General features: G+C 38.7%; 1 protein-coding gene across 1 annotated transcript in view; it reads left to right on the top strand.

The window, feature by feature from the left end:
- Positions 1–5,311: 5,311 nt before the first annotated feature.
- nfatc1 (nuclear factor of activated T cells 1) overlaps positions 5,312–27,524 on the top strand; it is a 78,255-nt gene continuing 56,042 nt past the window's right edge. The window contains exons 1-5 of the mRNA XM_023280249.3: positions 5,312–5,711; positions 9,113–10,160; positions 12,204–12,363; positions 22,777–22,979; positions 27,139–27,311. Coding sequence (XP_023136017.2) covers positions 5,693–5,711; positions 9,113–10,160; positions 12,204–12,363; positions 22,777–22,979; positions 27,139–27,311 — 1,603 coding nt within the window. The 5' untranslated portion in view covers positions 5,312–5,692. The remainder of the gene's footprint in view (positions 5,712–9,112; positions 10,161–12,203; positions 12,364–22,776; positions 22,980–27,138; positions 27,312–27,524) is intronic.

Here is a 27,524-nt window from a genome sequence, read left to right as displayed (position 1 = left end):
AATGCTGTGTGTTAAAGTCAGACTCAGCTTTAGAAAGCTGATTTTTCTCAGCTTTTGTTAGCTGTTTTTAGCATTTAACAGCTAAATTTGACTGTCTGCAGTTCAAATTAAAGATATCAGCGTCACTCAGACCAGTCAAAGCATCAGAAATATCTTTAATTCAGTTGTGAATGGTCCAAATAGATTCTCCAACATTCACTATTTCACTATCTCTCCTCTGATCTGAGTCATTTATCATTTAGTATCTGCCAATACAAAGTCCAGATCTGATACTGTTTTCTTAGCTAACACTTTTCAAGAATAATTAAGTTAATAAAATGAATAATCCTGAAAAAAACCCTCGTATTTCTGCACCCAAGCTGTTCCAGGTCCTCATGAAACTCACTGTAAAGCTCCTTTTATAAAAAGTAGAAGTCAAAGAAAGGTATGAAACAGAAAGAAGTCATCAATGTAATGTAACAAAACAAGAAAAATCTGTGAAATAAGAGTTAAAAATGATTTACTGTGTGTTTTAATCCTCTGTATACATAATCTCTCTATCAAAAAAAGATATATCTGTAAAATAATAATAATTTAAGCCGATTTCAATGCGACAAAATGGTTTAATTTTATGGTCAAATGTTGTGAAAGAACAGATTTGGCCTGTTTTTACCATTGTTTTTTAATCAACATGTAAATTAATATTTCTTTTTTATCGGTGTGCTTGATATTATCTAATTTAACAAAAAATGTGTAATAGTCAAAAATTATTCACCATTTTCCTGTCATTAGTATAAATACCTTTTTCTTTCAAATAACAGCAAATATCTGTAAAATAATTCTATGCTTAAGCTAATTTTAAAACAGTAAAACTGTCTCATTTTACAGTCACACATTTGATGATCAATGGGCTTTTATACCAAATGGAAAATCTATGAAATTAAAGTTTAAAAACTTTAAGAATTCTTTCAGATAATGTCTTTTATTTGTAAAATGCTTTTTTAAAATTATTTTTTTTGTTTCACTTGTTAAATGCAGTAACAAAAGTAGTTTAGTTTTATGCTCAAACCTTGTAAAAAAAATTTTTTTTAAATTAAGACAGATTTTTGGTGTATTTTTTTGCCTGTTAGCGTATAGATGAATACTTATTTTCTCTGATCCTACTAGTTATATGTAATTTAACAAAAGAGGGGAAAAAATCAGTAAAATAACAGTAAATAGTTTTTTTTAAATTACAGTTAAAATTGTTACAATTTTTTTTATCTTTTATCTTTTTAGTGTACTAGTACTGCTACTAATAACAGTAATAATAAAAATCTTTATTTATCGAGCCAATTTAAAAAAAAAAAGTCCAACCTAACCAATTGCTTCAAAGGCAGTAGAATAAAAAACTTATTAGGATTTTTAAAGAAATTTAAAGACAGAAACAAGTTGGTGTACAAAAACTAACATCAATACAGAGTTTGATGCTTCAAAATAATAAAAAAAAAATTCAAATGCCATTAAAACTGAAGATTTTTTAGGAAAAGACACTGAAATGATGTCACTGAGTCTTAGAAAGAACTTTAAAAACCCCCAAAACTTTAATGACCTGCAGCTGACTTGTGATCACTTTCTCTATTTAAAACTTGTTCTTACAAGTCCTGAGCTTTGATTTGAGCTTTGATGTGGCTTCATGTGATTTAAATTTTATTCTCCTCCAGCGTTCAGTCAGTTTGGTGTCACTTTGCATCAGCGCTGACAAGCAGCTCTGCAGAAATCAAAGAGCTTCTGGTGTCTTTGTTATCAGTGCAGGATGTCGCCGCTGCTCCTCATCATCTGCTGCTTCAGTTGTGGCTCTGGACGGATCCGGTCTGGAACCGAGGAGTCCGTCACCTCGCCGAGTCCTCCAGTCAATCAGCAGCGCAGCTATTTATTAACTGCAGCCTGTGGAAGTGTTTACTGCTGCACATAGCTGTGGAGTGGAAATCCCAGCCAGCCCCAGCGAGCCCCCTCTCCTCCTGGTTGCTTTTCCATGAGGTCAAAGAAACGAGTGCAGCTCTCTGAATGACCGCCGAGCCACGTGATGAAACCCTCAGCTGGGATTTCACAAGTGGATGCTCTGGAGGAGAGCTGCTTTAGATGTGGAGCTGAAGGCCACGCTGTTGCACAACGGAGGCAAATGTGGACCAAGAGATGATTTCTGAAGATGTTTCTCTGCAGCCAGTCGCTGAAATCCATGCAAGGAGTTGGAGAAAAAAGTGCAGTTAGACGCAGGGAGCAGTTTTTACCTCGATACAGGTGCAGTAAAAAGTCAGAAACATGCACACAGTAGCTGTCAGCTTTGCACATTTTGCATTTTATTAAAATAAATACATGCATCTCACCGAACAAAGCTTAATTTTACATTTCATAGTCTTTGCAGGTGCAGTTTTCCACCATATTATCCATATTATATCCATATTATATTCAAAATAGTCAGATTTTTACAGAATTAATATCACTGTAGGGCCTTATTGTATATTATAGGCAGGTAAAGTAGTATTTTACGTTATGTTTGTGGAGATTAATGCCTAATCTGTAAATTACTCTTATCATATTTCACAATAAAATAGGACAGAATAAATCAACTTTGAAAATAATAGTGCAGTTTGACACAGGTAGCAGTTTGTTCCATGATGGAGTAAAAAGTCAGAAACATGCAAACAGCAGCTGTCAGCTTTGCACATTTTGCATTTTATTAAAATAGACCAATAACACCAAATTTAACACATCTGCTCCCCAGTCACACCTGAGAATTAACAAGTCACATGACACCAGGGAGAGAAAATGACTACATTTTCACTTAGGGGTGTACTCACTTTAGCTGCCAGCAGTTTAGACATTAATGGCTGTGTTGAGCTATTTTGAAGGAACAGTAAATTTACACTGTTTTACAAACTGTACATCGACCACTTTACATTTTTATCAAAGTGTCATTTCTTCACTGTTGTCCCATGAAAAGATATAATTAAATATTTGCATAAATGTGTCACTTTTGTGAGATCCTGTACATTTAAGCCATTTTCAGTCATTTCTTTCTTGAAAAATGTGTAACTTTGACGTACATAGATGAGTTTTTAGGGGTTTAATTAGCAGCAAAACGACACAAACAACTAAACAGATCTTCTCTGCAGGAACAAGACTCGGACACTCGAGTTAAAGTAGAAGCTTTGACCTCTGACCTCCAGTATCACGCCCGACCAGCTGATAAGATGCCGTGAAGCCGCTTCAGGGACCAACAAACTCCTCGAGAGCCTTCATGTGACTTTTGTCATCACAGAAACCAGCTGCCAAGAGTCCAGACCTTCCAAAGATAGCAGCAGCGTTCAGACAGCAAGACGGCGACCACAGCGAGCGGCGGCCTTCTGGAAAACTCTGTGAAGATCCTCAGCTCAGCGTGTCAAATGACGGGGTAGACGACTTGATTTTTATATAGCACTTCTATGCAAGTATGGATAATTATGTGTTTGGTGCCCCGCAGACCTCCAGTCTGTCGGAGGAAGTGGAAAAGCAATTATTTGCCTTTGCAATAACTTCAAAACCCCACGAGACGCTCGTACAAGATCTGAGGGGATTTTTTAAATGTGTCTCCTGAAGCAGCTCCTGACATGTTTCTGCTCACCTTCTTCTTCTATCTGCTGCTGCTGAACGGCTGCTTCAGTGTGGAAATGGCAGCAGTTTAATGCGAAATGTTCACTAGGATTAGTCCGCACATAAATCTTGATTTAGAAGATTCCACCGTCTGTCAGATGATGCCAAGAAGAACAGATTCCGTAGATAAAGGAGCTGGAAACTGCAGATTAACGCTGTTGGTGCTCATTAGGTCGGTAATGGATGATGGAGATGTAGTTTGGCTTCCTTTAACATCTGCTTCCCAACAATTGGTAGCGTTTAATGCTGCGTTGTGTCACTTTGACTCCAGTTATTCTGCGGTTTATACTCACAGAGACCTGATTTAAACTCTGCTGGATCAGCTTTAGCATCACTGCACTCTAGGAAGTCATTCAGGGAACCTCATTTACTTACACGCATTTTAATATACTGATTTAGATAACATGTTTAAGCTGCACTTTGACGGGTTGGACTGACATAAAATGGGGGTAATTGCATAAACTTAATTCAAATTTCTTGTTTTTAATTTCAAGATTTAAATGTCACATGTTCAGTCGCAAACCAGTTCCACAGATCAGGTTTAAAGCCAATCACAACCCGTTTTAACTGTTCATCAAACAGGTGAATTAGGTTCCAAAAGTTGAGCTAAAACATCTGTCATAAAAACGTGTCAATCCCAGTTTGTTTTAAACTCATAAACTCTGGTCGGCGGTCATTAAGCATCTCAGAAGTCTTTGTCATGGTGCTCATCGCTAGCTAAACTCCCAGTTCTGCAGTTCGTCTGAGTGCCGCCTCCTCTGTTCTCTACAGTATTTTGTCTCTACAGTTGGTGTTAAAAATTAATAATTTATACATCAGTAATGCTAAAGTATTTATTAAGATTATCATTAGCTTGAAAAATAGATAGTTTGCCAGCAGAAAGTATCGTGATTGTTTAGCTTAGCATTGGACACCATGACAAAGACTTCTGTGACGCATAATGACCTCTGACCAGAGTCCCAATAACAGGAATAAGCTGAGTATGTAAGAATAAAGGTCCTTTTAGAGATGGAAATTATGTTAACCGATATTTGACAGTCTTGCAATTAATATTGATCATATTTTATCTATTTTAACTGCAATCATTAATTATTTCCTGCAAAAATGTGTAGATTTACTGCCCCTATTATTACCATCCTGCAGTTCTGTTATATTTTAATGCACCTGTAACTTGAAAGCTCTGACCAGAAGCTATTAACCCTCACAGAAGTCTTTGTCGTGGTGTCCATTGCTAGCGAAACCCCCACAATGCTCTCGGACGAAATATTTAGTCGAGTGAAATAATTTCCAAAAAGTTACATCAACAAAAGCATGAGAAACAAAAAGATCTACTGAAGAAAATCTGATTGCAGCAACTTGAATTTTAAAATGTTTGCTAACTTAAAAACTTAAAAAAAACTTTTAAATGACACACAAAAAACTTATTTTTTTTTTATGACAAATCAACTTAAAAATGTGTAGTTATTATTGTTGTTGTTGTTATTATTGTTATTATTTTAAAATACTCATGAAGACTTGATGCCATTTTTTGCTGCGTGTCTAATTTCTCTGTTTCCAGTCACCAGGTTTCGGTTCTCCGGCGGTGAAGCGTCTTTTTCCTCCCTGGATCCTCCACTCCGCTGCCAGCTCCACTAATTGGAAGCCTCGGTGTGCTCCGGAGGATCTCCGCCGGACCATCTGCTGCTCGGACTGCTCGGTGCGTCAGAGCTCCGCCCCTCGGAGGTGATCCCCGGGTTTAAAAGCGCACCAGTGGCGCGGCGTCCGGAGCAGTGCGTCACGGCGAGCCAGCAGCGGCAGGATCCCCCACCAGAGCCGGGCTCTCTCTCCGCCAACACCGCGTCCCGCTCCGGCTGCTGCTCTCAGCACCGGTTCGGATACTTGTTTGTTTTTAAAGATTCCTAACAGAAAGTGCAGTTTTTTGGCGCTTTGTGATTGCGGTGACAGGACCGTGCGCAACAGCTGGGGGATATAAAAACTCCGCTATATGGATCAAGGCTCATCTGCAGCTGCGCTCACAGTTTGATCTCACACGTTGGAGAAAATGAAATCAGCTGAAGAGGGTGAGTTTGGCTCAGGTTTTTTTTTCCTTTTTTCATTTGTCCAACTTTACGCGCAGGATGTGCGTGAATCCTCCACTGGAGATCCAGCAGTGTGGACGTCTGCTGCCCCTCCCTGCTGCCGTGGACGGGGTGGGCGTGGTTCTGCTGCCTGGGAGTAACAGTGTGGCCCAAAATAGTTAAAAGTGGACCCTAATGGCAGACAGGGCATTGTGGGTAGCGGTGCGAGTGCTTCAGTATTGAGTGGAGTCAACTGATGGAGCCTGGGGCTACCTGTTAGGATGGCAGCTAATTTTAGAAACATGTCAGAGCTTCTGTATCACAGCAGCGATTTAAACCCAGGCATCATTTTCTTTTATTACAAGGAGTCATATGGAGCTGCACTGATGTCATCGTCTTTATGGCGAGGCCCCTAATTCTCTCTAATTTACAGCAGACAGGAGCTGCTGTGGCGGCTGCATGTGTCTGTCTGCGTCAGGCTGCGGTCGCAATTTAAAGAATAAGGTCTGGCAGCAGCAAAAAACATCAACCGAACAGTTAGCATCGACGCTTTAGAGTTACGACAACTTTTAAAGTAACTGTGTTCAACCAACAAACCAAACTGACTGAGTTCAATTAGCTTTTCATCTACAAATGCAGTTAATAGCAACATAAACACAAGTTTTTAGGTTATAAAAATCAAGTTGCTCCAACTAGTTTTTAAATGATATTTCGGACTTAATAACTTTACTTTTAAACATGAGTTTTTTAGTTAGCAAACATTTAAAAAAGTCAAGTTGCTCCCTCAGAAGTTTTTGACTTATGTGTTTTTGTTCATGTAGTAACTTGATACTTGAATCTTGAAAAGTGTACATCAATATTTTTGAGTTATGACAATTTCTACTGAAATTATGTTCAACCAACTAAATTGAGTCAGTTCAATTAGCTTTTCCTCTAAAATGTAATGATTGGTGGCATAAACACATGTTTTTAGGTTGATAACTTAAATTAAGTTTCTCCAAATAGCTTTTTGAAGGAAATGTTTGTATTTAATAACTTTAAATATGAACATAAGTTTTTAGGTTGGTTAATCAAAAAGATTAAGTTTTTCCAACTGGTTTTATGAAGGGACATTTTTGTACTTAATATCTATAATTCTGAATACAAGTTTTGTAAGATGACAAACATCTAAAAATTGAACTTTCTTCCTCTTTTGTCTTTTGTGTATTTTTATTCCTGTAGTAACTTGATCCTTGAGTCTTTAAAAATTTGCGTCAATATTTTTGAGTTTAGACAACTTATACTTGAAGTATGTTCAACCAACAAACTAAACTGAGTTAGTTCAATTGCTTTCCCTCTTCAAATATAATGAATTGTTGCATAAATACAAATTTTTAGGTTGAGTAATCAAAAAATTAAGTTGTTTCAACTAGTTTTTGAAGGAGGTTTTTGTACTTATTGACTGTAATTATGAACACATTTTTAAGTTCACATACTTTTAAAAATTTAACTTGCTTTCTCAATAGTTTTGTGTTTTATGTTTTTATTCATGTAGTAACTTGATCCTTGAGTCTTGAAAAGTTTACATAAATATTTTTGTTACAACAATTTTTAATGAAATTATGTTCAACCAACAAACTACTTTGAGTTAGCTGAACTAGTTTTTCCTCTTCAAACGTTTTGATTGGTAGTATAATCACAAGTTTTTAAGAATGTGTTAGGTGCAGTTAGAATTAGCATCAGTATTTTTGAGTTGCAACAACTTCTGATGAAATTATGTTCAACTGTTCAACTAACAAACTAAATTGAGTTAGCTGCATTAGCTTTTCCTCTTGAATTAAATCAGTATTTATAATGACTTAATAATCAGTAGCATAAACTCAAATACATAAGTTGATCGTCCACAAAAATTAAGTTGTTTCAACTAGTTTATTAGGTTTTCTCAAAAGGAAATTTTATATTTAATCACCATAATCATGAACATATGTTTTAAACTTGGCATCACATAAAAATTAAGCTTTTTGAGTTGCATTTTCTTCAGTAGTTGCTTACTTTTTCTTATTCATGCATGTATCTTAAAAGCAGTTGGCTCATGAATAAATTTGCTGGTAATTATCTTTTTTATGTGAATATATTGAACTGGAGGTGTTTATTTCAACAAATCTTGAAAACAATAAACATGAAAAGTCATCTTTAGCTGCAGATTTGTCCAATGAAACGTTACCATTCTTATTGACTAGTTTGCTAAACTGAATGGCAGGATGGCCAAACTTCACTGCTTAATATAATTAGCATTAGCAACAGGCACCATATTCCATCAACTACATTAGCAAGTATAAAATAAACTCTGTACATGAGTCCACTGTTAGTCGTATCACATTGCAAATATTCCCAAATTCATAAACAAATATTAATGAAAAAATATCCTTTCTTGTCAAAGTGAAAACAGATTTGTGTAAAGTAATGTCAGTTAATTAAAAATATGAAACTTAAAATTAGTGATTACAGAAGTATTCATCCTTGAATTGTGTGAATACTTGTGCACTCACTTCATATTGTTAAGTAATTGGCAGCACTTGGTAGAAATCGGTTTCACTTTGACATGAGAGAGTCTTTGTAATTTCTTGTCAAAAAAAGTCAAAATAAATTTCTTTAATTCAAGGTTGGAAAGTAAATAAGGGGAAAACTGTAAAAACACACTTTTACATGTGTTTTGTATCATACCAAGCAATGCAGAAATTTGGCTTTGTGCAGCTTTATTAAGACAACCATCAAAGTTTCATCTAAATCAGTTAATTAGAATTTTCATCTTGCCCTTCTGTATTTAATTAAGCGGTGGGAATGGGTCCATGCATCCAGCCTCATGCACCGTTTAACCACAGCTTCCATTCCCGTGTCCCCCCTCCTCCGACCTCAGCGCCACCACAGATGGGAGAGTTTCATGTGACCCAGTGGGTACAGCCTGCACCGTTACAGCATGCAAATAAACCAATCACGCCCCTCCTGTGTTTATTTTCGATGGCTGCTGGAACATGAAACTGGCCAACAAAAGCATCGGTGTGTTTTCATAATGTTACAGCTTTCTGGTATAAATCTGTGCAGCAGAAGAAAACGACCTGCATTTGGTTATTTTTAGACTGGGAGTTATTTTTGGCTCCTTTTATTCGTGTCTCCCACCCAATTTGCTTTGTGCAGTTATTCAGACGTAGTTTGCATTTGGGGATGCCTCTCAGATGGGGCGATACGTTTTAACTCAGAAGCTGGTCGAGGCCAAATCCAGCAGGCAGAAGCTGTTCTTTTGCCATTATAGGCAACGCCTCTGCAGCAGCTCTCACAAGACTTAACTTGGCATCTGTGTCAGCCACTGAGCCAGTGAATGTGTGTTTGATTATCATGGTAACAAACTCAATCTGTTTGCTTTCCAGACGCGTATGGCTACACGCCAAATGTCAGCCTCTCCCTCCCACTGGGCAACCCTTGTCTTCCCTCCCAGTACCACAGCCTCCAGTCCAGCCCCTCCATATCTGTGTCCATCAGCGAGCCTCACAGCTACGACTCCCAGGACGACATGAGGGCGGCCGGTTACTATTCGTCCTCAGGCGTCCGTCCAAACGGGGCGCCGACCCTGGAGAGCCCTCGGATCGAGATCACGGCCTACGGTCAGTTTCCCGAGGACGAGGTAGAGGAGAGCAACCTCCCCGTTGCCAAGCGAGTCAACTCCATCGTCACGCTGACGTTGCCCAGCGGCGATGGTTACCGCGACCCGACCTGTCTGAGTCCGGCCAGCAGCGTTTCCTCTCGCAGCGGCCTCTCCGACGCCTCCTCCTACGAGTCCAGCTTCTCCTACAACTACGACAACTCGCCCCAGAACTCCCCCTGGCAGTCTCCCTCCGTGTCCCCAAAGGGCTCCACCCTCGCCCTGCCCGGGGACGGCTGCGCCTCCGGTGGGTCTCCTCGCCACTCCCCGTCCACTTCCCCTCGCACCAGCGTCACTGACGACACTTGGATCGGCCAGCGAGGCTCCAGGCCCAACTCCCCTTGTGGCGCAAAGAGGAAGTACAGCTTCAACGGCAGCGGGGCGACGCAGAAGCACTTCCCGTACTCGCCCAACCACTCGCCCGGACCGTCCCCGCAGACCTCACCTCGCCTCAGCATCACCGAGGAGACCTGGCTGCCAAACACCAACCAGTACACCAACTCGGCCATCCTGGCAGCCATCAACGCCCTGACCACAGATGGAGTGGCTGACCTCGGGGAGGGAATCCCCATGAAGGCCCGAAAAACCAGCGTGGAGCACAACCCCACGGTCAGCCTGAAGGTGGAGCCCGGAGGCGAGGAGCTGAGTCCCAGGGAGCTCTGTCAGGACGAACACCCGGCAAACCGGCTTCCCCTGAAGAAGGAGGGCTACTGTGGGGGGTTTCTGGACGTCCCACAACATCCTTATTCCTGGTCGAAGCCGAAGCAGTACGTCAGGTAAGAAAAGAAAGCATTTGTTAAAACCTGAAAAACGTGCTATGCGCTAAAGGTAAGAAAAGAAAGCATTTGTTCAAACCTGAAAAACTTTCTATGCGCTAAAGATTTACTAAAGCTGCAAATAAATTTAGATTTTTTTCAGCAACTTTCACCACTCATCAGTTATAAAAGAAATTATATACTTAATAGGGATTCAAATTAGTGCCTTAACCAACAGTCAGCAGTGTTATCAATTACTAATCAATTACCTGTTCAACACGCAGATAAATCGTTTTATACACGTTGTATTTAATGCTCAACTGACTTTCTTAGGTTGGCTAATTTACCGTACAACCCTGGGATGTTAATGAATAACGCTTGATCAATTAATTGTTGCTATAATGAACCAATTAAAACTTTTAGTAACTGATAAGGCAGAAGATGAGGGACATGCACGCTACTAAATGTATTGTAGATCAGCTGTAGTACCTGGTTGTTCCACCAGGTGGAGCCTCTTACTGTTTAATACTGTAGAGGCCAGAGGAGGTGTCAGTCAGACTACAGGAAGTTCATGTTGGCAGGCAGAGAGCATTGTGGGAGTTTAGCTAGCAATGGGCACCATGACAGATACTTCTGTGGTGTTTAATAGCTTCTGGCCAGAGCTCTCAAGTTAAAGGTGCATTAAAATATACCAGTTCTGTGACTTAATAATAAAGGGACCATTAGATCAAGTTGCTTTTATGCCAAATGTTACAGGACTGTGGTTAAAAATACCTGTAACTGCATCATTTAATTTATTCCCTTTAGTAAATAATCAGAAATTGGTTGTTAACACTGTCAAACATCAGTTAACAAAATTTGCATCCCTAATAGAAACTAAGATCTCATAAACTTGGGTTTTCGTCAAGTAAAGAAGCTGTGGCCGGAGTGTCACAGAAGTATTTATCACAGTGGCCTGTTGTTAGCTCTCTGCTTGACAATTTGGAACTATACATTGTCCAATTGACCGTCTCCTTGAGTTGCTACAGCATTAAACTGTATAAGACGTCACCTAGTGGCAAAACCAGGTACTACAGTTAATGTTAATCTCAATAAATACAGCATTATCAATCTGGAAATTATTCATTTATAAAAAAAAAAATGAGCACAATGGACATTTATCCTATGCTAGTATTGTTGATTCAGTTCTGAAATGCTTGACATGGACTGTAAAGACAGCTGTTGCATATATCAACACGTCAGTTCTAGCTGAACGTCATTAAGCATCACAGATGTCTTTGTCATGGTGGCCTGCAGCTAGCTGATACTAGCACTTACCAAAACAGAATTGTCTGTAGTACAAATGACTGCTTCCTATTAAACAATTAGACGCTCCACCTGGTGAACAACCAGGTACTACATCTGATTTACAACACATTTACTGACATACACTAACATTCAAAAGTTTGGGGTCACTTAGAAATGTCCTTATTTTTGAAATAAAAGTGTTTTAAATCAATGAATATGACATTAAGTGACTCATAAATCCAGTGTAGACATTGTTAATGTGGTAAAGGACTATTCTAGCTGGAAACAGCTGGTTTTTAATGGAATATCTCCATAGGGGTACAGAGGAACATTTCCAGCAACCATCACTCCTGTGTTCTAATGCTACATTGTGTTAGCTAATGGTGTTGAAAGGCTCATTGATGATTAGAAAACCCTTGTGCAGTTATGTTAGCACATGGATGAAAATGTGAGTTTTCATAGAAAATATGAAATTGCCAGGATGACCCCAAACTTTTGAACGGTAATGTACATGTCCTTCATCTTCTGCTATGTTGTTTAAAATATTTGGTTGTTAATAATTAATCATTAACATCTTATACACATGCTCTTAAAATGCATGGAATTGGTGTGAATTTTTACTAAAGACATGTTTAAGCACGTTTAATTTATCAGCTTTATCACAGGGTCTGGCAGTGTTCACATTCTGCACATTCTGCCCTGATAAGTGCATCTAAAATAAGCTGTCCTCCCGCCTCGTTAAGTTGACGTGTTGGATGTGTTTTTTCGTCTCGACAGCCCGTCCTTGCCAGCTCTCGACTGGCAGCTGCCGTCCAGCTCGGGTCCGTACAGCCTCCAGATCGAAGTCCAGCCCAAGTCGCACCACCGAGCCCATTACGAGACGGAGGGCAGCCGGGGAGCCGTGAAGGCGTTGGCGGGAGGACATCCAGTGGTCCAGGTCTGCAAAAACTCTGCTTCTTTTGGCTCAAAACAAACCCACAGGAGACCTTTTATCACTTGCTGCTTGTTTGTTTTTGTGTATTCGAATCAGAGAAAAAAAACCCAGAATTTCACAACACATAAGTTTCACATTTATCACGTCATGACTGCCTCAGAGAACCCGAACTTCATGTTGAGAACCGCCGAGCCAGACTGCCGGGTTTCCTGTAATGATCAGACCAACACATGGTGCAGCCATTAGGCTCATTTTCACTCCTTACCTCGTCACTTCTCGCCTCAACACTCCCCCTCCACCTCCAGCCTTCGAGCTCATGTGTTAAATAAGATCTGGGCAACATGTGTTTGGTGACCCGGCTGTTATGTTATTCAAGGATGTCACATTTCTGAATGGAATACCATATAGGTATGCTATTAGACAGGCCGGTCCACTCAGTCAGTTCCTGTCCAGACAAGAGTGACTCAGACTTTTCCATTGCGTCCTCAAGTGCAGACAAAGTAATGTAGCATGGCCAGTAAGAGCTTAGTCATGAGCTTTAACCACAGTAGCTCTGGTGGTCGAGTCTAACGAAAAAAAATGCGGACAACTGCAGATGTTTTGGTTATAAACCCATCTGGTCCCCCCAAAGCATTACTGCACACCGCTGACCTCACTCTCTGGATAAATAAAGGGTCTGCAGCGAGGAGGCGAGTGGGAAGCAGCGCTGTCACTTTCATTAAGACCTTTTGACGTTTTGCTAATAACTTACAATAAATCTACAAGTCGAGCAGACGTTCAGAGCCCAGTTTTCTATGTTTTCCTTTCAGGTTTGATAAAATGTCGCGTTAGAGAAAGAACTTTTCTTTATTTTCAGAGTTAGCTAATCAGGCCTTTTGGTTTGAAATAGGGAGTTCTGACATCTCTAAGCTAACATTTTAAAGCTGTTCTACTTGTTAAATCTCTGCAGGCTTTGACTAAACAATGTGAGGAAAAGTTACAACATTAAAGGTGGAGTGTGTGATTCTGGTCGACGTACATCAGCCTCTTTAGAAGCCCACTAATGGAAAATAAAACATAAAATCTGCAGATAATCTATAGCTATCTATATCTATGGCAGTAAAAAGTACCACCTATCAAAACGCTGCTGAGAAAATCAATGAAAAACGATGATAAACTGCCAAAATACCAAGAATAAGCATCGATATGTAGCTATGATGCAAAGAACCTTTTTAAATTAAAGCTGCATCAGAGGAATAAACATTAAAGTCAGCAGCAGATGAGGTTGAATTTATGCAGTGCACCATCTGGCTTTTACCATACAGATGTTTTTTACAGTCTGTATGATGATATTATATATAAGTTCATAAGCAATAAAATCGGGGGGAAATCTTCATAATTTATAGCCTTTTCCATATAATTTGATATGTAATAGTCCAATGCACTTTCCTTAAAATCCTTAGATTCAGGTTCGCTAGCTGTGTTTGTACACAGCCCTGATTCTGTAAATGAGAATCAAACAAAGTGTCTTAAATCGATTTACACAAAACTAGTCCAGCTTATCTGTGCACGTTTGTGAAAAATTCTGGAAACACGAATAGAAAGGGGGACAGTGGGAGCGAGATGGACGGTAAATCTAGCACATGCTAGCTATCTAAACATGCTAACTATCTAAATACGCTAACTATCTAAATATGCTAACTAGCTAGTATCTCTACTCTAACGTTTAACTTCTAGTGCGGACTGCATTTAACAAGCCAATATCGACATTTAAGAGTAATAAACTGAATAAGATAATGCTAAAGAGTTCAAGTTAACGATATAATGTCCAATACTTGTTTTATTTCATTAGACGAAAGTCAACATATTTGACGATGATGTCTTAATTGTGTCTAATATTGTATGCAAAATAACATGTACAGCATCAAGAGAGGCAGTGTATAGTCAGAATTAAATACTAAACAATAAAGATGAACTTGTCAGTGCCCTCTGGTGGACAAACTATGTAATATTGACACCGTTTCTTAATAATTGCACATCTAATGGCGTTTCTGTATGCTAAGCTAATATTACTTTTCAACCGACATGTTCATTCTGATATATCTGCCGATAATTTTGGTTCTAAGACTTGTTAAAGTGAAATTTGCAGTCTGAAACATTTGATTTTTGAGGGTGCCATGGATGAAAAACCAAAAATAACAATGAAATATTAAAATAAACATTAATGTTCATGCTTTTTAAGTTTGATTTAGCAGTTTGGCAAATTTAACAGTACTTAAAGTAGACTTAATATATTGATTTAATGTATACTAGCTGCAACAACAGTTTACTGTTGATGGGTAGTGAACAATACATATTGTGTACTATTAGTATGTAAAGCAGCAGTGATTTAGTTGTCACCTATTAGCTTAATCACAGACTATTTTTATAATCGATTATTCAGTTTTTAAGAAAAAAGTGAATTCTCTGAGTGCAGCTTCTCAAATGTGGATATTTTCAAGTTTCTTTACTTTACCACAAGACTAAACTGAATATTTTGGGGTTGTGGACAAAGCAAGACTTCATTTTGAGCTTTTCATCAACATTTTTCACCATTTTCTGACCAAACAAGCGGCAAAGTGAATCATTAGCTGTAGCCCTGTTGTTGTGCAACATTACTTCTTCTCCCAGAGACCTTGTCAAAGGTTAAACTTCATAAGTGTGTTTTGTTGTCCAGACATGAGTGGAATAAGGAAACTGAAAACTTGTACGCAGCAGTGGAATAGAAAAACTTGGAAACCCCCAACATGTTGTACCATCCAGTGTGTCGCAGCTTCGGCCGCTCTGGTGTTTTGGTCCGTGAGGAGGTGCTAATGATTTAATGACGGGGGTCTGGGTTCACCTCAGCTGAAATAGAGAGTGTGTGTTCTCTCTGAAGCCAAACCTCCCCCTGCTGCTGCTGCCAGCCACCAAACCCAACCACACAGACTTCCCTTTGTTTAGGAAAGTTCCTGTGTGTACGGCTGACATCACCGCGCTGCGTGTTGCGGAGGCGGCGGCAGCTCAAACCACACACGTTTCTGGCAGGCCGGTGATGGAGATGTTGGACTGAGGCGAGGCAGATTACAGCCGAAGCCTCGCGTCCTCCTCTGACTCAACCTCTGCCCACAGTTTATTCTGGAAGCTCCTCTCCCGTTTTTTTTTTTTTCTTCTCTGCACGTCCGAGTGTCGGCACAGTTAAGCCGGCTGTTTTCTGTTCTTTTTCGATGCCATCGCCGCTGCTGGCCTCAACCACACCCGTCCTTACGCCAGCAGCAGACTGAAGTTCGCCCTCTGAAGTGCTTCACCGCAGTAAAGCTCAGGCTTCATGCTGTACTTTGGCAAAGAGGAAATTCCCCCTGTTCAAGTTTCTCTTTTTTAGTCTGTCTAAAGTCGGCTTTCATGATCTGCCTGTTGCTTCAAAACACGTCTGACAAGCTGTGTTTAAGTGCTTTTAAATCATGGATGTCCCGATCTGATTAAGGCTTTTCTTAACAGATCAGTACCAGAACAAACATAAACCAGAGTCTTTATTTACTTCTGCTGTCACACAGGATCTGTAAAGGGAAAACACTGTCAGTGGCTATGGATGCAAAATGCAGTCAATTTTCCTAATAAATGCTGCTTTATCAATCTAGAATTCATTAAATGGTGGCACAAACTGAGCACAGTAGACATTTGTCTTTAATGAACACATGGGCTGTTGTTGTAACCAGTCGCTACACACTATATTGTGTGTTTGCTAATTTGTAGTGATGTCCCAATGTTAAGTTACATGCAAATATGGTGATTTTGTACTGTTAAGACACATTTTGTAGCATTCAGATGTATTTTGTATCACCAAGACATATTTTCTAGTGTATTTTGTAGCGTTAAGGCGTTTTTTTTGTGACAGTTTTAAGATATATCTATGGTGTAAAGATGTATTTTATAGCGTTAAGATGCATTTTGTTGCATTAAGACATATTTTCTAGTGTATTTTGTAGCATTAAGGTGTTGTTTTTTTTACAATTTTAAGATGTATCTATGGTGTTAAGATGTATTTTATAGTGTTAAGTTGTATTTTGTAGCATATTTTGTAGCATTAAGATGTATTTCATAATGTTAAGACATATTTTGTAGTGTTAAGGCATTTTTAAAAATAGTTTTATGATGTATTTTATAGCACTAAGACGTATTTGTTTGTTAAGATGATTTTGAGTTGAGTGTTAAGATGTATTTTGTAGTGTTAAGATGTTTTTTAAAATAGTTTTAAGACGTATTTTATCATGTCGAGACATATTTTCTGTGAAATATTTTTCTTCTATATGTGTCTTGTCGAAATGACAACAAGCATGACAGAAATACATAAGTTATGGCGCAATAATCTAAAAAAATGTAAGAATTTGTATTAATATGTTTAATGGAAGCAGAGGGATGTGTTACAGCACAAAGAAAAAATAATTTCATTAATTAGTTTAGGAAAATAAGCTTAGTGTAATAGTAGTTTATCACTGAAATGCCTGTGGGTTTACTACATAGGTAGCATGTACTCAACTAGCTAAACGGGTTTCTTTTGTAATGATACATTTGCACGGTTTGACCGGCAACATGGTAACATAGCTGAATATGCTCTTAGCTAATTCTGGCACACAGTCTAGTCTCTTTGTAGTCCATTGAAAAACTCCAAATTTATCAGTTGACTCAAGACAAATTCTAGAAAGTTGATAGAAGAATTTCGCTAAAACTTTGAAGATCATTTGGGTCCCAAAGGCATCAGTTTTATATGGTAAATATACCACTGGGATATAGAAACACTCACCTGGTTGACCCAGCTTGTCTTGAAAACATTAGTTCTTGTCAGAGGTCATTAAGCGTCTCAGAAGTCTCTGTCATGGTGCCCGTTGCTAGCTAAACCCCTGCTCTCTTCTTGCCAGCCTGTAGTCTGAGTGACGCCTCCTCTGGTCTCTACTGTATTAAACAGTAAGAGACTCCACCTAGTGGAACAACTAGGTACTACAGCTGATCTACAATACATTTACTGACATCATGTAGAGAATGCATGTTTTCTACATCTGTAGGAGCTTGTGGAGCCTCAGTAAATCCTTCCATCTAATACTGAATCTACCCTCTAACACTACCTTTACCTTCCAATATTACATTTACACTCTAATACTACATTTACGCTCTAATGCTACATTTACTCTCAAATACTACATTTATGGTCTAATGCTACATTTACTCTCAGACACTACATTTATGCTCTAATGCTACATTTACTCTCAGACACTACATTTACCTTCTAATGCTACATTTCAGACCTACCAGAACTTCATAAAAACCGTTGAAGTGTATTATTTAGAAAATGGCATCAGAAAAATATCAAATTACTTTGGTCAGATCGGACTCCAAGAAACCTCTTAATTTAAACGTTATTTTTTAGAGTCATGCGCCTTTTTCTCAACTTTGATCTTTGTAATCAAATTCAGATTCGTAGAGAAAGCGAAGTTAACTTGTCTCATGTGAAACTAGAAGCCTGACAGGAGGATTTCCTGGCCAACGCCGGGCTTTCTCTCCCTGAAAACTGACCCTGGAGCTGCCAGAGGGAACCCCGTCGCCTTTAACCCCTTTCCTGCTCCCGTCCGGTGCCTTGTACAGCCGGAGTCTCCACATTCCTCTTGTGGGTGATGATATGAAGCAGGGAGTGGCGGCTGCATTGCCAATGTCAAACTGGCAGGGTGGAGGAGCTGGATTTACATGAAGCGGTATCACAGCGGTTTAATTACACCAACAAATCATAGCTGCTGTCTGCTGCAGCTGCTTTACACAACGTATGATTCAGATCACGGAGCGAAAAAAGAAGGTTTGTTGATTTCCAGATTACAGCTCAGAAAATCCTCAGATGATGGATGATGATGCTGAGACAAATTAGAAATGTCTCCACAGATGTGAAGCTCTGGAAGCCAGTCAGATGATATTATCAACTGTGATTGTTTCTATTTGTCTAGACTGCGTTGCTGATCATAATTCAGAGCAGATAATGAGTGATCTGTAAGTCATTAGGTTTTCAGAGCCCACCTCACTCCATCACACTCCTTCCTGCTGCCTGAACAAACAGCATCGCTAGGCAGCAGCCCATTTCCTTATACAAATACACAGGGCTTCTGCAGCTCCTAACCCTGACAGGGATCCTCCTCCAGATCACATGTCCAGCCTTTCACTCTTATGTAAGTGAAAGCTGCGGTCTTCATTTCAGCGTTTCCACCCTGATTCTTTCGACCGACACCGTTTTCCTGAGCAGCTTATAATTAGGTGGAGCTCTGACAGCGTTTGCTTGTGGATGCTGATGCTCCTGTGTTGTTCACTTTGAGACAGTCTGATCTTCAGTTTGACTTTTAACAGAAAATACAGTTCCTTGTAGCATTCTGGACTCAGTTAACCATCTGAATTTGAAGGAGTTTATGGCCGTTTTTCTGCTCCTGGCACATTTTTACTCACTGTGGACTCATTTTTCTATAAATAGAGAGAACTCAAACTGTCTTTTTATAGTGCCATTTATCATAAAAAAAGGAAAAAAGGGAACTTCTTTCATTAATTATGTCAAAAAATTTTAACAAACAGGAATTAGGCACCAAGTGTTAATACTAGACGAATTAATAGTACTTCTACATACTATTTTTACAACTTCTGCAAACTCAGCGTTGCATTTATTTTATCGGTCCAGTATTTTTGATTTTCCTCTGAGTCTAAAATTGTGCAAAATGACCCTAAATGACTTGAAACTGGTTCAAAGTGACTTAAGATCTGTTCAAATTGATGATTTTGATGAAATGTGTTGATTTTAAGCACAGATATGATTAATTTTCCTGACAGAACTTGGCTAGAATTAGAGAAAACTCAAACATTTGATGCAGTTGTAATGCCATAAGTCATAAAATAAAAAAAAAAACAAGAAACTCTCATTTTTGCTCTGTGGAAACACTGCCTGCAGTTCAGCTGAGACGTCTCTTAATTTTTTTCACATAACTGTTGATCACAGCTCACTAAATCGTGCAGAATTTTTAGTTTTGTACAGGATTTGCTGCATGGATTGGGTTTATTTTGAGGCAATTTTTGCAAAACACATATAGAATGAACAGATTTGGATGAAATATTGTGTTTTTAAGCTTAAATTTGGTTATTTTCCCCAGTTGAACCACAGGTTGCACATCATTTGTTGTAAAGCTGAAAATCTGCGATTATTTCAATTTTTTTACAGTTTATTGCTCCATCAAATGGTGCAATTTGAGGTTCACATGGTTAAACATTATTAGTAAATACATCTGAACAATTGTAATATGACTCTAAAGCCTTTGGATGCTGTTTATCTCTTTGCATTAAGATTTATTACTGGTAATAATTACAGTACTCATCGTTATGAGCTGTATGCTGAGGTTAGGTGACCCTCCCTCTCAGTAAGACGTAATAAAATTTCATTTGTTTTTTCTTTTACTTCCTTACATTACATTTAATACTCTGCAGTTGTCGGCTGCTTTTACTGAATCCAGTTTTACTCACTGCTGTGCACCTGCAACCTGGAATAACCTGCAGAAAAATCTAAAGTTAGACTCATTTAGGTTCCTAATTTCATCTATTTTTCCTCCAGCTGTTCCTATTTTAGTTGAGTCATTTATTTTTAAAGTTCAGCAGCTCCAATTCGTAATGTTGTCATTAATTTACTCATTTCGCCTTTTATTGTTTTCATTCTTCTCCAAGTTTCTTAGCTGAGTCTTTTGTACTTTTAGTGTACATTCTGTGCTCCATACCTCAGTGTGTTCTGGGTTGAAATAGAAGTTGAACAAGAGTTTAAACTGACTGGCCAACAGTCCACGTTCTCCTAATTCAGACCCAACAACTGGAGGATTTTCAAGCTCAGTAAAGTTCTTAATTTAATTTGAAAAGGATGGAAAGACGTCAACAGGAGCGAGTCCAGCGGTGATGTGTTCAGTAAAGAAGGGAAATGCAAAAGCGTAGTATTTAAAGCATCAAATTTATCACAAGAAATGTATTATATCAGCCTGTGTGTTGGTCTGACATCTTACACTTTAATTTTGGTTGAAGATGTGCATTAAAAACAAAGATTTTCATTGATAAATCTGTGATATTTGCATGTTTGCTCAGATTTACAAGGTTTGAAAGTTGAATTTTGTCCCTATAACCAGGCCCATTTCTTCTCATCATGCAGCAGTAGTTTTGTCCCTGTAATACTCAGTTTTCTGCCAGGTTCCTGCGTGGATAACATACATACTTACCTCCCAGACAGTGTGTCAGTAGTAGCTTCTGTTCTCGGGTTTCCGTTGGAGGGTTTTGGGCTTGGTGCCTGCAGTCTGGGTGGTTGAGGTCATCCTGGCAGCAGCCGCCTGTCAGCCGACACCTCCGGAGGTCTGGATCGCTTCAGGAACCCACCGACCGCTGCACAGTTTCACTGATAAATATCAGAACCGGGTCACTTCTGAGAGGTTTGCTTTGACCCCTGACTGGATGAGGTTCGGCGGTTCTGACGCTGCCTCAGTTTGAGATTCAGCTACTGCAGGATCCACATGTTGACAGCTTTGGTGTGAAATGTTGGAGGAAGTGAACAAAGCCGGTTGGTCGTAGATTAAAGAAGATGTAAAGGATGATGGTTACAACATCCTGAATGGGTTCTTTGTTTGGAAACCATAGAACTGAACCTCTAGAGACCTGAGGTCAGTTCAAGTGTTCTTTAAGGCAAAATCAGCCTCATATGTTGTTAAATTTCAACATGAAGACAACATGGAAGCAGCTTTGCACTCGTAACCTCAACATCTAGACCCCTATGAACACCAGTTTCTGTTTCCTACCAATGAGTCCACATCACAAATATCCAAATCTAGAACCTTATCTTGTAATAATTGCCAGAAATAAAATTCTACTGATGTTAGAACCTCAAAAGTTGGTGAGATGTCGACCAAAGACTGTATTTTTAGTAGGAAACATGGATCCCTCTCTCTCTCTCTCTCTCTCTCTCTCTCTCTCTCTCTCTCTCTATATATATATATATATATATATATATATATATATATGTGTGTGTGTGTGTATATATACACTTAAGAGGAATTTTCTGAGGACACAATACCACCCTTGTTGGGAAATTTTGCACTTTTTTAAGTTTCAAGAGCAAATAATTATTCATTATTTTCATTTTGGACAATTTTCACACATTTTGAGTCATTTTGGACACATTTGAGGTCACTTTGAATACATTTGGAGTCATTTTTGACAGCTTTCGCATCAAAATAGTAAAAACTGAAATCCGCATTTCAGGGCTTATAATTACAAATTTTTCTTCTGCAGAAGTTATTCAATCATTTATATCTGCTGGAAACTATTCTGGCTGTGTCGTCACCAAATTTCATGCCAGTGGGAGTGGAGATATTGAACACTTAAAATGGTTTCACGGGTTATTTTTGAGGGTGAAAATACAAAAAATCCTGGTTTGAAAACACAAAATTCTCAAAATATTTTACCGAGCTTAGTTTTGGGTCTCAAATAACAAAAAAGTAAACTTTGACCTGAATCAAAGACAGTGCAACATGTTTTCATTCCTGAGAAGTTTTGTATTTTCACCCTGAAAAATAACCTATGAAGCCATTTTAAGGGTTAAATATCACCAGAAATAAAACTCTCACAGCCATGAAAATTGGTGTGAACGCAGACCGAATAGTTTCCAGCAGATATAAAGGATTAAATTGCTTCCATAGAGGCATAATTTGTAATTATCAGCCCTTGAATGTGCAGTAAAGTGCACAATGTTCAAACGATGGTCCCCTGAAAGTCCCTGTAAGTGTATAAATATGGGTGGATCCTTATTTCCTGCTGAAATGCAGCCTTTGGTCGACATTTCAACAACTTGTGAGGCTCTAACATTGGTAGAATTTGATGTTTGAGCAATTATGACAAGACAAGGTTCCAGGTTTTAGATATTTTGACAAAATATCAATGTGGACTCATTGGTATTTGGAAAAAAACTGGTGTTCATAGGGGTCTAGATGTTGGTTTATTTATGCAAAACTGCTTCCATGTTGTCTTCATGTTGAAATTTAACAACATATGAGGCTGATTTTGCAGAATGTTCTCAAACAGATACTGAAAATACTGAACAGAGACACTGATGATGATTCAACACAGAACAGTAAATCTCATGTTTATAGAAACTGTGCTGTAACAAAAAGACAAATGAAACTAGAGACCGATGCTTCACTGAAAGCAACAGAAGACAACAATGCAAATGTCAGTGTCCAGTTTTTGTCTTCTCATCATAGCAGTTTGATGGCAGCAACAGATGTCATCAGATGGAGGATAGTTTTTTGTTGACATCTTGCGGGTGGATGTTTTTCGAGTCTTTAACCAAACTTCTGTCTTTCCTTTCTCATCTTTTAGCTCCACGGCTACGTGGAGAGCGAACCTCTGACCCTGCAGCTCTTCATCGGTACCGCTGACGACCGGCTGCTGAGGCCTCACGCCTTCTACCAGGTTCACCGCATCACCGGCAAGACGGTGTCGACGCCGAGCCACGAGGCGCTGCACAACAACACCAAGGTGCTGGAGATCCCGCTGCTGCCCGAGAACAACATGAGGGCCATGTGAGTAGAACCAGAACTAGAACCTGTACACGAGTTAAAGGACTTAGACCGTCCCCGAAAGACTTTAGATTCAAATTCAGCCAAATCTGGTTGGAAAATGAAAGTTTTTTAGACGTCAAGCGTGAGCCGAGGTGAGTCCAAGTCAAGTCTTGAATCAGTCAAGTGTTCACGCCCAAGAAAACACCAGAGACTTGTCATTTTGGAGTCAACATCAAGTTTTGAGTCATTCAAGACAACTCCAAGTCAGATTTCATGTAATTTTGGACATTCAAGGTTAAGTCTTGAATCAGACGAGTGTTTACGCCCAAGAATAGACTAAAGACTTGTCATTTTGGAGTCGACATTAAGTTTTGAATCATTCAAGACAAGTCCAAGTGAAATTTTACGTCATCTGAGAGACATCCAAGTGAAGTCTCAGTTCTCTACAAGTTGAAGTGTACTTAACTACAATTTTAAGGCTACTTGTACTTATGTTTTACTTGAGTATTTCCATTATATGCCACTTCATACTTCCATTCTTCTCCATTTCTAAGGAAAATATTTTACTTTCTGCTCCACTACATTAATCTGACAGCTTTATCATTTTTAACAAGTTTTAGTCCAATTATGAGTCTAATAATGTCCCAAATTATTTGAAATTTGTCCAAACTAACACAAAATGTGTCCAAAGTGGATCAACAGTTTTCCACAATACCTCAAAAACTGTCTAAAACTGGTTCAAAATGACTCAAAATGTGTCCAAATTGACCAGTTTTAAGTTATTACAGACAATTTGGGCCATTTTGGACAAGTTTTAGAACATTTTTGACAGATTTTTGCGTTAAAGTATTGGCGGTTTTACTTAAGTAAAAGGTTTGAATGCTTTTCACACAAATGTTCATGACAAGTTTCAAATCAAATGCTGAAGAGTTAGTTCAAACTCATAAAGAAGTCAAAAATTGTGATTGTAGGATTCAAATTTCATCCAACTCCACATCTTTGTGGAATACACTACCACTCAAAAGTTTGTGTTCACTTAGAAATGTCCTTATTTTTGAAAGAAAAGCATTTTTTTTCAATGAAGATAACACTAAATGAATGATAAATCCAGTGTAGACATTGTTAATGTGGTAAATGACTATTGTAGCTGGAAACAGCTGATTTTTAATGGAATATCTCCATAGAGGTACAGAGGAACATTTCCAGCAACCATCACTCCTGTGTTCTAATGCTACATTGTGTTAGCTAATGGTGCTGAAAGGCTCATTGATGGTTAGAAAATCCTTGTGCAGTTATGTTAGCACATGAATAAAAGTGGGAGTTTTCATAGAAAACATGGAATTGTCTGGATGACCCCAAACTTTTGAACCGTATTGTAATTGTCATGAAAAATGTGCTATAAAAACAGAAATAAAAACAACTCCACTGCTGCTAGTAAACACCAGCTGCTCCACTGTGATCATTTAGTCATATCTGAAGCATCTTTCTGATCCTCTACAAAGAGCTTAGTTCCTCTTACGCCGCTGAAACTCAATCAAAGCTGCTTCTCTGAAAAACAAGCTAACAATGATGTGATTTATCAGCGTGCCTGCGAGCGTTCAGGCCTCCTCCAGGGTTTGCATTCTTAAAGCGGGCATCTTTCCCATTTTATAAGCCCCACAGCTCAGGTTTCAGGGGAAGCTCCTGAGGTCTGAGCTGCAGCATCAGCACTTTGTGAGCAGTTTAATGGATGTAACATATCAGCTCCGTTCCTCGTCTCTCAGAGTCCTGACGGTGAAAGATTAGTGGAGATTTATTCACTGTGACATGAGCAACGTACAGATGTTTCATAATGTGGTGAAGAGCAGCGGAACTGTTGTGGAACATTTCATCATGTTGATTAAACTGTTGAGCAACTTCAGACGATAATGAAGCCACAACACTCTGAAGAAATTACGAGGCTTATTTCATCTCAACTCCAAAACATCTCTTCTACTTGAATCAGACTATCTACCAGTAGTTTACTTTCTGTAGTACAACTTGTCAAACCTGCTCAATCAGTTATGAAACATTAAAGAAAATAACTTTTTTCCTTCATTTTTATGATCAATTATTTGATATTCGGGTTTTTAATCTTTAAAATTTTCTGAGATATTGTTGCTCAAACAGCCTCATGTGAGAAAAACTTGCTGAAAGTAGGTCAACAGTCAGCTTTATCTCAGAAAGTACTTCATATATCAAAGTAAAACTTCACAAATATCTTTAGAAATGTCCATATTTCTTGCCGTAAAAATTTCAGGCAAATCAGAGGTGACTGAGTAGAAACTACTCTAGAAATTCAGATTGAATGGAATGGACTCTTATAAGTAAAACCAAAAATAGCTTTATTGTCATTGTTTTGACCAGGTATTTCATAATATAAAATATTCTGTATGTTTAGTTTTGTATTATTGTGACATGCAGCTACTTACAGTTCAGAAAATATCACTAGTTGACTTCTGCTTTATTAGATTTTTTTTTTGTTAATTTGTGTTCAAAGATTGGACATGATGGCTTCAAATGTTTTTTAATATTTCAACTCACCTGTATTCAGAGACTATTTGATCTACTTGTCCATTATTACAGATTCTGAATCAATGAACTAATGAGAAATGACAGTGAAAATTTCAGGTTTTTATCTTTAACAGTTCCTAAGATATTATTGTTAAAACAGACTCAAATTTCAATGTGAAGAAAAGTGGGTCAACTGGCAATTTTTACAATAATATATCTCAGAAAATATTTGATATATCAAGCTAAAATTTCACAAATAACTATAAATATCAACATTTCATGATTAAAGAAAAAGCTTCAATTAAATCAGAAATTGTCAAGCAGAATTTTTTCAAAAAAATTTATATTTTATTCATCATCAATTTGTTGGTTGATTTGTGCTCAGGGACTTTTCATGATGGTTTGAATTTATTAAAATTATTTGATCAACTTGTCCAATATTGTAGATTCTGAATCAATGTCAAGATGAGAAATAACAGTGAAGATCTCAGGTTTTTATTTTTAATAGTTCCTCAGATATTGTTGTTCAAACAGCCTCAAAATTCAATGTGAGAAAAACCTGCAGAAAGTGGGTAGATGGGCAAATTAAAAACATAAAAATCTTGAAAAACATTTGATATGTCAAGCTAAAATTTCACAGAGATTCTTTTAAATATCTATATTTTGTGATGAAAAAGTTTCGAGTAAATTGTTGATCGTTGTGCAGAAGAACCTTAATGGTTTTAGATGGAATAATCCTCTTTATAAGTAATATGGCATGTAGGAATTTTTGCATTAATTTTGTGTCATTGTGCCGTTTTAATGTATCCCATCCTACATTAGAGCACACAAATGATCAGAAATATTGGCATTTTTTAGCTGTCAGCCCAGTACAGTTGTATCAATGTGTGGATATTCTCAGTTTTGGAAAATATTAGATATATCAAGTTTAAATGTCTTTCAAAATATCCACATTTTATTCCATCAAATGTTCAGAAAAGTCAGAAATTCCTCTAAAAACCTTAAATGATTTCAGATGGTGACAGTGGACCACCTTCTTCTGGTGTTTTCCTCCTAAAACTTGGTCCAGCTTGCATTGAGACTTTCCTGCGTCGGCGTTGATCTGAACAGCTGAGGTCCTTTAACACCTGATTTCTTCAGCCGACTCTGGCGTCTGCACGCAGGAATGTCAGGGAGTGTTCAAGAAGAGCGTAAAAGCTGACATGAAGTAGGCTGAGAGGAATGCAGCATCAGGCAGCAGCGAGACGGAAAACGTTCAGACGTATTAAAGTATAAAACAGAGCAGGGAGACGTCCGATGAAGCTCTTCTAAATGCATGTGGTGGCGATGCAGTGAAGGCTGCCAGGCCTTCGTCTGCCTGCAGCCAGCAGCAGATGCATGGAGGTGTAAAAGCTCTCCTGGAGGTGCTGCTGTTAATCTTCTGTTGACACTACCGCAGCCTCCTTCAGGACCTCGTCTTCCTCCCCGAGGCTTTAGAAGCATGAAATGATGATGAAGGATGACTGCACTGACGGAGTCCAGAGTGAGAACGTGGCTGCGGTCGTGTATAAATCGCAGCCTCGGTTAGCTGTGAGATCGTGTTTGTCATAAACGCACATGACAGACTCTGGCAGGCTCTTCTTTTAATGTCGTGTCTCCTCAAACACAGAATCGACTGCGCGGGAATCTTGAAGCTGCGGAACTCGGACATCGAGCTGAGGAAAGGAGAAACCGACATCGGACGCAAGAACACGAGAGTCAGGATGGTTTTCAGGGTTCACATCAACCAGGCGACGGGCAGAACGGTGTCTCTGCAGGTCGCTTCCAACCCCATCGAGTGCTGTGAGTACACATTCTCACAGGTCTTTGTTTTTTCCACTTAAATACAACATAAATGGTTGGATAATTGACTTACTGACAACCAACATAACCCCTCCAAGCAGCTTCTGGGTGGGTTTTTTTCTGTACCTGTCAAATTTTTCCTCACTGTTTGTTCATTTTTCACTATAATATACACTCACTGACCACTTTATTAGGTGCACCTAGATAGTAAAA

The sequence above is a fragment of the Amphiprion ocellaris genome, chromosome 15 (assembly GCF_022539595.1).
Source record: "Amphiprion ocellaris isolate individual 3 ecotype Okinawa chromosome 15, ASM2253959v1, whole genome shotgun sequence".
In the NCBI taxonomy this organism is placed as follows: domain Eukaryota; kingdom Metazoa; phylum Chordata; class Actinopteri; family Pomacentridae; genus Amphiprion; species Amphiprion ocellaris.
The sequence above is the reverse complement of the archived record's forward strand: the minus strand, read 5'-3'. Positions and strand labels throughout refer to the sequence as shown.